The 12,526-nt window shown below is 35.3% G+C and overlaps 1 protein-coding gene across 1 annotated transcript in view; it reads right to left on the minus strand.

The window, feature by feature from the left end:
- LOC131540216 (uncharacterized) overlaps nucleotides 1-12,526 on the minus strand; it is a 24,625-nt gene continuing 12,099 nt past the window's right edge. Inside the window, exons 7-20 of the mRNA XM_058774784.1 lie at nucleotides 9,512-9,555; nucleotides 9,123-9,200; nucleotides 8,247-8,443; nucleotides 7,704-7,768; nucleotides 7,457-7,563; nucleotides 7,233-7,335; nucleotides 7,020-7,119; nucleotides 6,853-6,892; nucleotides 6,061-6,112; nucleotides 5,635-5,755; nucleotides 2,508-2,591; nucleotides 1,823-1,946; nucleotides 1,231-1,321; nucleotides 1-437 (exon numbers count right to left, since the gene is read on the minus strand). Of these exons, the coding sequence (XP_058630767.1) occupies nucleotides 363-437; nucleotides 1,231-1,321; nucleotides 1,823-1,946; nucleotides 2,508-2,591; nucleotides 5,635-5,755; nucleotides 6,061-6,112; nucleotides 6,853-6,892; nucleotides 7,020-7,119; nucleotides 7,233-7,335; nucleotides 7,457-7,563; nucleotides 7,704-7,768; nucleotides 8,247-8,443; nucleotides 9,123-9,200; nucleotides 9,512-9,555 (1,281 nt within the window). The 3' untranslated portion in view covers nucleotides 1-362. The remainder of the gene's footprint in view (nucleotides 438-1,230; nucleotides 1,322-1,822; nucleotides 1,947-2,507; nucleotides 2,592-5,634; nucleotides 5,756-6,060; nucleotides 6,113-6,852; nucleotides 6,893-7,019; nucleotides 7,120-7,232; nucleotides 7,336-7,456; nucleotides 7,564-7,703; nucleotides 7,769-8,246; nucleotides 8,444-9,122; nucleotides 9,201-9,511; nucleotides 9,556-12,526) is intronic.

Here is a 12,526-nt window from a genome sequence, read left to right on the forward strand (position 1 = left end):
TGACGTTCAGCTTCAATTAGCTCTTTATTTTTGTTTTCTCTGATAAAATACAATTTTTTAACGCTCATTCGTACTACTAATCTTTCATATGAGTATTAATTACATGATAAAATGTAAAAACTGATAAAAGGCACAGTTATATGCTACAAAAGTTCACATTTTGATTCATTGGAATAGCTTGAACAGTTTGGGAACTGTTAGTAGACGCAAACTACAACGGAACACACTGTTTACATCATGCAAAGTTCATAATATAATCCATCTGGGGATTTTCAAACATTTCTGACATTACCTATTTATAGCACTTTTACACGTCTGAAAAGTCTCAACACACACCCTGACATCATTCGTCCTTGTCCTTTTTAATCGACCAGTGATTTCAAATTAGGAAGGCCTCTCAGTTTGTAGTCAAGTAGCATTTGCCCGTAGGCTTTTCCCTGCAGAAACACACACAATAACACATGTTTAGTAATACTAGTAAAAACATGAAGTAACACTAAGTTGTGTACTGGTAAATTTCAAAATATTGGTCTTTTTCTAAATGTTGATTATAATGCTATCATTCAAAAGTTTGAGGTAGGTAACATTTTTAATGTTTTGTAAGAAGTCTCTTTTGCTCACTTCTGCATTTATTTCATTAAAATACAGAAAGAAAAAAAACACTTAATATTTTGAAATATTATTACAATTGAAATATCTTGTTTTTATTTAATGTTTTAAAATGTAATTTTCAGCAGCCATTATTCCAGTCTTCAGAAATCATTCTAATATTCTGATTTGGTGTTCAAGAAACATTTCTTATTATCAATGTCGTAAACTACTGTGTTGTTTCTGTGGAAACTGTTTTTTTATTTAAAGAGATATCTTTTGTAACATTATAAACTTCTTTACTCTTACCTTTGACCAGTTTAATGCATCCTTGCTGAATAAAAGTATTCATTTCTTACTGACCACAAACTTTGTACCTTAGCATACAATGTGAGGAAATCATTTAATTTTTGGAACCTTTTCTTTAAGGTAGTAAACAGCTAGATACCCAAGTAATCTCATACCAAGTGTGCATGGCTTTTTTCATTAAAATTACTTAAGAGTTTACCCTATAGTTTTATTATTGTTTTTGTAACCTTCAAAAAGACCCACACAAGCTGAAGTCTCTGTGTCTGCATTCATTTTGCGAGTCTGTATGAATGAATGAATGTGTGTGTGTGTGTGTATGTATGTGTGTATTACCTGAGGGTCGCTGCGCAGTGATGCCACCCCTCCCCCTCCAAGTGAGTTTGGAAGAATGAAGTTCAGACCATGAATGCCGGGCAGTTCGTACCTGGAAGCCACCACAAACATGTGAAATACATTATTTTAATTGAGATCACCTCCCGGTTTTCACACATCTGTGCATTAGCTCACACCACACTCTCACGCAGACAGGCACATAGACAGTCAGTCCTCAGCATGAGGTGGTCCTCATTAGCGGCACCAAAGGAGTTTTCCCCAACCCATAAAATAAGAGGCTTGTATGCATGGACTCTCTCTCCCTCGAACAAACATGCAGGTCTTTAAAAAGCCGCACAGGCTACAGATGTGGAGTAGCTAAATATAAAGGTGTTACAATGTTTATTTCGTGTGACTTTAACTTCCGTACAGCTTAAGACTTTATCTAGCAATGATTTTCTTAAAAGTAAGCTACTAAGAAAGTATTATATTGTGTTTTATGATGACATTTTATTTTCAAGATTGCATATCTTTGCTTTTTTTTCATTAAACCATTAACATCTTTCACCACTGGACATTGTCTACTAGTACAGTTTTTTTTATTTCTTCTTACCGTATGACGGAGGATAGATCAGTCTGATCCTTTCTGATCAAATGTTGGAAATACCGCTCCACAACTTCAGCAGTTAAACACTTTTTCAGGTAGGGGAAATACAGAGGATGTCTTGCAATAACCCCTAAAAACAGAAGTTACACATATAGATTTAAAGACATATGGATCAACAGATTGATACATTGAGAAATGTGGGACATCTACCATTAATAGTTGATTCATACCATCATGCTGAATAACAGATAGAACGATAGATACAACGATAGACAGAACGATGGATGGACGGACGGACGGACGGACGGACAGATAGATAGATAGATAGATAGATAGATAGATAGATAGATAGATAGATAGATAGATTTGACCTATTGATATTTCAGTAGTTTAATTTGAAAAACACACAGACTCCCAGTCTACTGTGGGCAACACATAACCACCCGTCACATTTAAGATGAAGTTAAGACTAGGGCAGGTTGCCACATCACAAGAGTGTGTTGCCTTTTGGGCTGCAGACAGTGGGCTGTGATTTGTGGTTTGTGGTCAGAGAACATGGTCTGACCCAGTTTTTTCCCAGCATTTATTGCCAGAATGTCTTTTTTGGTATGACACTGACATGCAGTAAGCAAATTGTCTCATCGTTGAAATATTATTCACTGCGTGTGAAAGCACATGGGAAGACACTTACCGATGTTTGAGGAGTCCCCTTTGTCTCCACTGCGCGTGTATGCTAACTCCTCCAGTCTGAAGGTATGCGGGCCAGAGGGCAGATCTGAGAGAGAGAGACAATTTTGTCTCAGCGTAATTAAATTCAGCAGTTGGCAGGTAGAACTAACAGCGAGCATCTGAACCTATTCAAAGACAGTTTTGCTCTCAGTCAACTTACAGACTGCTTGATCTAAGTGATCATTTAGATTGGAATAAACAAATAAAAATAAGCATTTTCACTATCGTTCAAAGGTTAAGGGTCAGTAAGATTTTTTAATAGAAATTTATGCTTTTATTAAGCAAAGATGCATTAAAATAATCTAAAAAAAAATGACAGTAGAGACATTTATAATAAAATGTTATTTTAAATAAATGCAGTTCTTCTGAATTTTCTATGCATCAAAAGATTCTGTAAAAAAAAAAAAAACATGGTATCACGGGTTCAACAAAAATATTTAGCAGCACAACTGTTTTCAATATTGCTGCTGAAAATTCAATTTTGGCATCACAGGAATAAATAGAAAAAAGGTTCTTTTAAATTGGAATGATATTTTGCAACACTGCTGTTTTACTGTATTTTTGATCAAATAAATGCAGCCTTGGTGAGCACAAGAGACCTCTTTTAAAAACATTAAAAAGTCTTACTGACCCCAAAGTTTTAACCAGTGGTGTATGTTTTACTGAAGAAAATGAAAGAAGCTACCATGACACTAGTGTGTTTTAGGAGTTACCAGGGTGTTGCAATGCAGTTCTTAGGGTGTGTTGAAGGTTGCTTATTGTCTCTTATTGCCTTTTTTGGAGCTTTTGGTGTTAAGCACCTTTATTTCAGCATGAACATTCTTCAAAATGAGTGTTTTCATGTTCCACAGAAAAAAAAGAAAGCCATATAAGTTTAGAACGACATGATAGTGAGTAAATTTTGAAAGAATTTTATTTTTTGGTGAACTATCAATAATAATAGTGATGCTCTGTCCATTTGAAGTCCAACACAGCTCATTGTCAATCAAATTTTTATCTGGTTATCATTAGCTACATCACATATAATCAGTTTTTCTGTCTCAGAAAAAGCCCTTGGGTTGCGGAAACATTAGAAGCCTCTCTTACAATCAGCCCTCTGTGACGCTCTAATGACCGTGGCTCCAGGTTCTTCTGTCTGTTTGTGTCTGTGCAGATTTGAGAGGGAAGGAAAGCGAAACAGAGTGAAAAGAAAAAGTGCAGAGACTATGTTGCTTTGTATTGTGTTCATTTGTATTTAAGACCTCCTGCGTTTGCGTGCATGGCCCTCGAGTATTTGTGAATGAATGCGAGTGTGTGCGTAACAGTCCGCGCTTGCGTGCGTTCAAACACTAGATCCGATGAAAGGATGTCCCTGATTATTTAAAGGGTTTAGCTGCTTGTTTAGTGCAACTGAGAAGTGGCAGATAGATAAAAAAGACTCGAGCAAACACTGCCAGTACACTACAAAGGTTGTGCCTTTGAGAGAACCTAAAGCAAAGGACTCTGGGAAAACAAGCAGCCTTGGATTCCAGTGCTAGGGATCTTATAAAACCACCTCTTGGTAGAACAATCACATTGGCTCTTAAAACAAGGCTTAAGCCCAGTACTTTCAACTTTGTTGCTCAAACATTCCATCCACCTCCACCTTGAAGTAGGTCATATCAAACACTGAATGATTGTCTCCATGTGGAAAAAATTGTTTTGATACACAAAACCGTCTGTCATTCATAAAATCACATTACGTGCTGATCTGGGAAAAATTTAGGAGGAAGAAACAGCGCTGGAAAGTGTACAAAGCATGAAATATGTTCTCTGTGAAAAAGAGAACAACTCATCTTTGAAAGGAAAGAAATGCAATATTATCCTTGTCATATTCTGACTCTTTTTGAACAAATTACTATAGAATTAAGTAAGAAATTTATTTTATTTTAAGGTTCAATTCTCGCTATGTTTTGTGACCGCTATTCTACCCACTTGTTTTCTTTGTATATGTGTGTGTGTGTATATATATATATATATATATATGTATATAAAAAAAAAAGCTTGCTACTGCATTGGGCTAACCGAGACTTGTCTTAGCACTTGCATTTCATTGCTCTTTTGTTGGTTTTGATTGCTTCTGTTGTCCTCATATGTAAGTCGCTTTGGATAAAAGTGTCTGCTAAATGACTAAATGTAAATGTATCATCAAACCATTTATTACGACTTTTGCCTCAATAAATTCCTAATTTTCTGCTTATTAATAGTTAGTAAGGTGGTTGCTAAGTTTAGGCATTGGGTAGGATTAGGGATGTAGAATATGGTCATATTAAAAATAGGCATGCTAATAAGCAAGTTAATAGTGAGAATTGGTCCCTGTACTAAAGTGTTTTGACTTTGCCGTTTCTGTAGGATTAATTGGCTATAATGTAAATTAATGTGTTTACAAGGTGTAATGTGTTTTTTTTTTTTTAATACAAGTGATTATTTATTGTCATTAAATACAATTTTTTAAAGTGGTGCATGCTTGCGGACCTTGACAGACAGACCTTGACTTGACAGTCAGGGCTGCCACCTTTTTTCATTGTGCTTAGACAACCTCATTTTTGTCATCATACAAGGTTTCAACTTAAAGGTTTCAACTTAAAGGTCAACATGCTTGCGTACACTACTGTTCCTTATGCTTATCAAAGCTGCATTTATACAGTATGATCCAAAATATAGTGAAAAAAGCAACATTGTGAAAATAAAATAACTTAATATATTTTCAAATGCAATTTATTCCTGTAATGGCAAAGCTAAATTTTCAGCAGTGTCACGTGCTCTAATATGCTGATTTGGTGCTCAAGAAACGTTTTTATTATTGTCAATGTTAAAAACAGTTTTTGCCGCTTTAAATTTCTGTGGAAACCACAATACTTTTTTCAGGATTCTCTGATGAATAGAACATTAAATAACAGCAGCATTTATTTGAAATAGAAATCTTTTGTAACATTATAAATATCTTTACTGTCACTTTTGATCAATTTAATCAATGCTGAATAAAAGTACTAATTTCTTACCCTACTAAGTTTCCTATGTATTCCATGAACACTTCACATTTTGTAGTCCACATACAATCGTCAGGGTACCTGTGGGTGTTGGGCTGTGTTCCTCTGAGCGGAGGGAGGGGTCGTGTCCTTCAGCTAATGAAGGCTCTGATACTGCCTCTCTGTGTGGCTCCACAAGCTCCCCATTCACATGAATGTGCACCTGAAATCACCAATTAAGGCTCATTCATTCATTCAACGATCCACGTGAATACTTTAATTGGTCCATTTCCATATTCTCTACAATTCACTTAGAGTGACCTGTTAAGTTAATGAACTTTTAGATTTTGTTGTATACAGTGATGGACTTTGATAAAGCGTGAATTCAGGATAATCAGGCCACTTTTTTCCATTCATCTCAATAAGAAATGTGAGCCAGTTTCCATGATTTCACCAAGTGCTATGACACTGTATTACCATATTCATAAAACAAGGTATTATCATAGTACTCAATAATAATAGCAATACCTCCAGATCTGCTTTGGGGTGCAGGAAAAAGAAAGGTTTCAGCACTGGCGATCTAGAAAGAGAAAATTGATATTAAATAATACACATGGGCCAAAGATGAGACATCCCATTCTGGTGTCCGCATCAAATTAAATTTACAAAAGTGATTTTATATACATAGAACGTATATAAAAAGCAAGTAAAGTGTCTACTTTAATGTTTCAAATAAAGTCAAAATGGGTGAAATAATGCACACCATCATTCAGTGTACCAGTATATTTATGTAAAAATGAAACAACATACTTTTTCTGATCTGTACTTATTAAAATAAAATATTATTTTCTTATAAAAGAAAAGGTGATCATACTAAATTTTATTATATTTTAAATTATTAAAAACTTACTGATGATAAATAGGTAAAACCTAGTAGTTTGAAGTATAGTGGCAAAGATCTGTAAAGATTTAAAATTACAATCAATTTGATTTTGCGGGCTGCACTATGATCCTTAAATACAGACTTTTAATGTCATCATCAATGATTCATGTTCTAAATATGCCTGCCATGGTTTTTTGGTGTATAAACTACTGTTACACTGAAAGTCATGGTAAAAATTTATGATAGTCATTATTTTTTCCTCAGAGAAAAAATAAACAGGACACATTCTAATGTACGAAGAAAAAAAATAAAGCTTTTATTGTTTTGATGCTTGAAAACTCCTTTTTGCCTTTGAACGACATGCATCATTTGGTGGTACACTTTTATGTGAAGTTCAAACCGTTTTTGTACTTAAAGAACTGCTAACTAACACTTACATTCTTGGTCGCCCTCCCACAATAGCTGTGAGTCCTGGAGCTGAAGAAAGAAAGAAATTATATATTGGCTTAAGTTGTTCAAATGTTCTTTGGGTTTAAATGAACGGGGAGCTTAACTTAAGTGGTTTGGAAACAGAGGACAAAACTGAGTTGAGGTTTTTGCTCACCCATGCCTGTTCCCGCTGGTGCCACCTCCCTGGAGAAAAACTCCAGTGCTTTCTTCTGCTTGTGATGGACGGCCATCCAAACCACAGCCTCACGAGGACTCTGTACAATAAAGAACAGCCTCAAAAGCTGCAGGTTATTTACTCTAATTGTGCACGGACAGTTTACTAATTGTTAAAACAATTTTCAACACAAAACAGAAACAGACAGCCTACTGTATCGACCGCATGTGGTCCATATGTGTCCTCAGCACCCAGAACTTGAATGTTGACTTCAGCATAGTCCTCCAAACCCAGCTGTTTGAAAATTCGCTGGGTCCTACAGATACATTTCACAATACAGCACAATTTTAGTAGCCATTAAAGCTCTAGTGGGGTTGAAATACTTTTTAAACACTGTATTTAACAACCTAAAAAATCACTCAGAATAAACTCCCAACCTTTTAATAATGCTTTCTGCTGTTCTTCTGGCTTTTTCCACAGCTCTCGGACCACCAACAGGACAAACTGCCGTTGCCCTGAACCCATCCATATATGTGGCACAAACCTTAAGACGACAAAATATAAACAATAACCATTTTTAAAACCAGCTAATTTATTCATTTTCGAGTACTGCATAAAAAAGGACTATTAAACTTAAATTGAAATGACTGACTTAAACCAACCAAAGCAGAAATGTTGACCAACCTTGTAGTCAGCTGACGGAGGTGATCCTTTGGCACCATCTACTCTCACTGCTCCACCATCCACAGCTACATACATATAAAGCCCAGTCAGAGAATTTATGAGGTATTAGCTTTGCCCTAGAGTTTTGAATGTTCGACAGTTTTACTTCAGATCAAATCAAGCTAGTGTACGTACATTAGCTTATTGATTACACAGACAATGAGATGGAAGTTTAGGGGACAAATAAAATATTTATTTTGTGACAAAGAAAATAACATTAGTTAAATGAAAGAGGTTGCAAAGGTTATAGCAGATAGCTGGAACCAGCTCTTAGGTAGCCAGTCTAGACAACTGGTGTAAAGTCAATGGGCTGCGTCTCTGAACCAGACATTTAGACATAATAAACCAAGCAACAATCTGATCACTGCATGAGGACTTTCTACTGGAGATAAGTACTGTCATCAATGAGCTTTGAAGATTTTACTATTATTATATCTATAAATATGCCACCGTATGAATATCAGAAATAATCATGGATGTACAATCCAATAAAAGTCGACTGACCTGGTATCTCAGTAATGGTGACATTGGAAAAGTCACATGTGACATCAGGCAAGAGGTATCGCTGTGGGTCTCCGATCTCATACACTAATTGCTCTGCTACTGTACCAAATGAAACCAGCCCACCAGTTTTTGGAGGTTTGGACAGTGTAAATGAACCATCAGCAGAACATTCCACCACTGGGAAGCCCATGTTATCCCTGAAAATCAAATGAAATAAGGCGAGAATGTATTTGAAGTCAATTAAGTTAAAGTTACAGTAAAAAAAAAAAAAATAAAAAAATAATAATAATAATAAAAGAAGTGATCTTAGACTCGAGGATACAAGACATCTCAAGTGTCAAGGAGTCGAGAACATGTCTGTGTCATATTTTACCCCAAAATCAAATTAATCAGATGGTTTTGATTAATTTGATTTTGGGGTGAAATATGACACAGATTTCAACATTTGCTTAAAGACAAGGAAGCCTATTTTCAGGACCATTAGGATTTTTGCACATTATTTTCATGACAATTAAGCACATAAGCACAATAATAAATTTTCTTTACTGTGAAGTAAAAAGTATTTATACATAATTGTAGTATGTAAAAAAATAACTGTTTTAAATAAATATGTTCTTTTGAAGTTTCTGTTCATCAAAGAACCCTGAAAAAAAAATCACAATTTAGGATAAAATATTAAGCAGCATTGATGATAATAATAAGAAAAGTTTCTTGAACAGCAAATGATTTCTGAACGATCATGTGACACAGAAGACTGAAGTAATGATGCAAAAAAAAAAAATCAGTTTTGCACCATATGTGTGTGTGTGTGTGTGTGTGTGTGTGTGTGTGTGTGTGTGAAATGTGCCATGAATATTTCAGATTTTAAGTGTTTACCAGTCAGGAACCGTGTGCCAGTCTGTGAAAATCCCTCCTGTGGCCTGTGCACCACACTCAATCAGATGACCAGCAAGGCTGCAACAGAAAAAAAATCAACTTAATGAAATTTCACAGCAATCAAAACAGGAACAGAACTTGACTAACAACATAAATGTGGTTAACCACAAATATTCTTATGCTGAATGGTCTTTCACACCATGCAACAAAAACAAATGAATCATGCGTGGCTGTCTGCCCTTATGTTCACCTCAGAGTATAGTGTACATATCTTTGTCAAGCCTCTGCTGATCTGTGTTTTCAGCAGAAAACTTGTCTGATACATTGCACTAGTGTGTGTGTGTGTGTGTGTGTACATACATTTCTAGAGCTCATAAAGTTTACTGTACCTTCCAGCAGCCAACAGGTCATAGTTTTTGCAGTCCCATGCAAACTGTCCAAAAAAGCAAACAAAAATGTTACAAAAATTTTGTAATACTTTTTTCACATTGAATAAAGTTATATAAATTATTTATACATTCATTAGATTTATTTTGTAAGCAATAAAGTGTGTGTATATATGTGTGTGTGTGTGTGTGTGTGTGTGTGTGTATACAGTCATGTGAAAAAGTTAGGACACCCTATTGAATCCATGGTTTTCCTTATCAGGACATAATAAAATTTTTTAAAAACTGGTTCTTTCCAGGTCTTAAAATTTGGAAAATAAAACCTCAGATGAACAACAACATATGACATATTTCACCGTGTCATTATTTAACAAAAATAAAGCTAAAATGGAAAAGCCATGGGTGACAAAGTTAGGACACACTTACTGTTAACATAAGAATTAAGAGGGTAAGTAGCAGTCAGCCACTGCTAATCAAAAGCCTTCAATTAACTGATCATCAGCAAGTGTGAGCACCTCTATAAAAGCAGAAGTTTGGCAGTTTGCTGGACTGGAGCCTTCAGGTGTGTGTTAACACAATGCCAAGGAGGTAAGACATCAGCAATGATCTTAGAGAAGCAATTATTGCTGCCATCAATCTGGGAAGAATAATACGGCCATTTACAAACAACTTGAAGTCCATCATTCTACAGTGAAGAAGATTATTCACAAGTGGAAGACATTCAAAACAGACACCAATCCTCCCAGGAGTGGACGTCCCAGCAAATTCACCAAAAGCAAAGCAAAAGTTTTAGGCACTTGTATAAAAATGCTGTAAAATGAGGATGCTGTCAAAAATCATGTAATAAATAGATTTTCTTTATCAATTAACTTCTATTAATTAAATTAAATCAACATTTGGTGTGACCATCCTTTGCGTTTAAAGCAGCATTTGCCCTAGGTGCACTTGCGCATATTTTTCAGGTAGCTATGCAGGTAGGTCTCTTGAAGCATCTTGGAGACGTGGCCACCACTGTACACACACACACATTAAGTTAAAGTTACAGTAAAAAAAAATTAAAAATAATAATAATAAAAGAAGTGATCTTAGACTCAAGGATACAAGACATCTCAAGTGTGAAGGGGTCCAGAACATGTCTGTGTCATATTTCACCCCAAAATCAAATTAGTCAGATTCTGATTAATTTGATTTTGGAGTGAAATATGACACATATTTCAACACTTGCTTAAAGAGAAGGAAGCCTATATATACAGTCATGGCCAAAAATATCGGCACCCTTGGTAAATATGATCAAAGAAGGCTGTGAAAATTTATCTGCATTGTTAATCCTTTTGATCTTTTATTTAAAAAAATCACAAAAATCTAACCTTTCATTGGATAATAAGAATTTAAAATGGGGGAAAATATCATTATGAAATAAATCTAATACACATTGGCCACAATTAACGGCACCCTTTTATTCAATACATTATGAAACCTCCATTTGCCAGTTTAACAGCTCTAAATTTTCTCTTATAATGCCTGATGAGGTTAGAGAACACCTGACAAGAGATCAGAGACCTTTCCTTCATCCAGAATCACTCCAGACCCTTTAGATTCCCAGCTCCATGTTGGTGCTTCTTCTCTTCAGTTCACCACTCATTTTCTGCAGGGTTCAGGTCAGAGGACTGGAATGGCCAGCAGAAGCTTGGTTTTGTACTCAGTGACCCATTTTTGTGTCGTTTTTGAAGTTTGTGTTTGGATTATTGTACGGTTGGAAGATCCAAACATGGCCCATTATAAGATTTCTAAGAGAGTCAGTCACTTATTGATTTTTTATCTGTTGGTATTTGATAGAATCAGTGACGCCATGCATCTAAACAAGATGTCCAGGACCTCCAGCAGAAATATAGGCCCACAACATCAAAAATACAGCAGTATATTTCATTGTACACATGGGGTATTTTTTATCCCTGTGTTCACCAAACCCATCTTGAGTGTTTGCTGCTAAAAAGCTCATTTTTTTGTTTCATCTGACCATAGAAGCCAGTGCCATTTGAAGTTCCAGTCGTGTCTGATAACTGAATATGCTGGAGTTTGTTTTTGGATGAGCAAGGAGAATTTTTCTTGAAACCCTCCCAAACAACATGTGGTGATGTAAGTGCTGTTTGACAATTTTTTTAAAGGTTTTCTGACCCCGAGACTCAACTATTTTCTGCAATTCTCCAGCTGTGGTCCTTGGAGAGTCTTTAGTCACTCAAACTCTCCTTCTCACCGTGCATTAGGACGATATAGACACACATCCTTTTCCAGGCAGTTTCGTAACATTTTACGTTGATTGGAAATTCTTAATTATTGCCCTGATGGTGGAAATGGGAATTTTCACTGCTCTAGCTCTTTTCTTAAAGCCACTTCACTAATTTGTGAAGCCTTTATCTTTTGCTGCACATCAGAAATATATTCTTTGGTTTTTCTCATTGTGATGGATGATTAAGGGAATTTGGGCTTTGTTTTCCCTCCTATTTATATTTCTGTGAAACAGGAAGCCATGGCTGGATAATTTCATGTTCATAATCACCCTGGAGTGCTCAAAATTGTGAATATGAATGGGAATATACTTAAGAGATATTTTACTCATAAGAATTTCTAGGGGTGCCAATAATTGTGTCCAATGTGTATTAGAGAAAAACATTTATTTCATAATGATATTTTCCCCATTTTAAATTCTTATTATCCAATGATTTTTTTTTTTTTTTAATTAAAGATCATAAGGATTAACTATGCAGATTAATTTTTACAGCCTTCTTTGATCATATTTACCAAGGGTGCCGATATTTTTGGCCATGACTGTATACACACACACACACACACACACACACATTTTTTTTGTTTTAATATTTTTGATAAATGTGTATATATATACAGTGGAGATCAAAATTACATAACCTACAATTTCCTAAATTTAAGTAAATGTAATTCGTTACTGTACTTAAGTAACTTTTTCGCATATCTATATTTTACTGACTATTTGGGGAGAAT

The sequence above is a fragment of the Onychostoma macrolepis genome, chromosome 01 (assembly GCF_012432095.1).
Source record: "Onychostoma macrolepis isolate SWU-2019 chromosome 01, ASM1243209v1, whole genome shotgun sequence".
Lineage (NCBI taxonomy): Eukaryota > Metazoa > Chordata > Actinopteri > Cypriniformes > Cyprinidae > Onychostoma > Onychostoma macrolepis.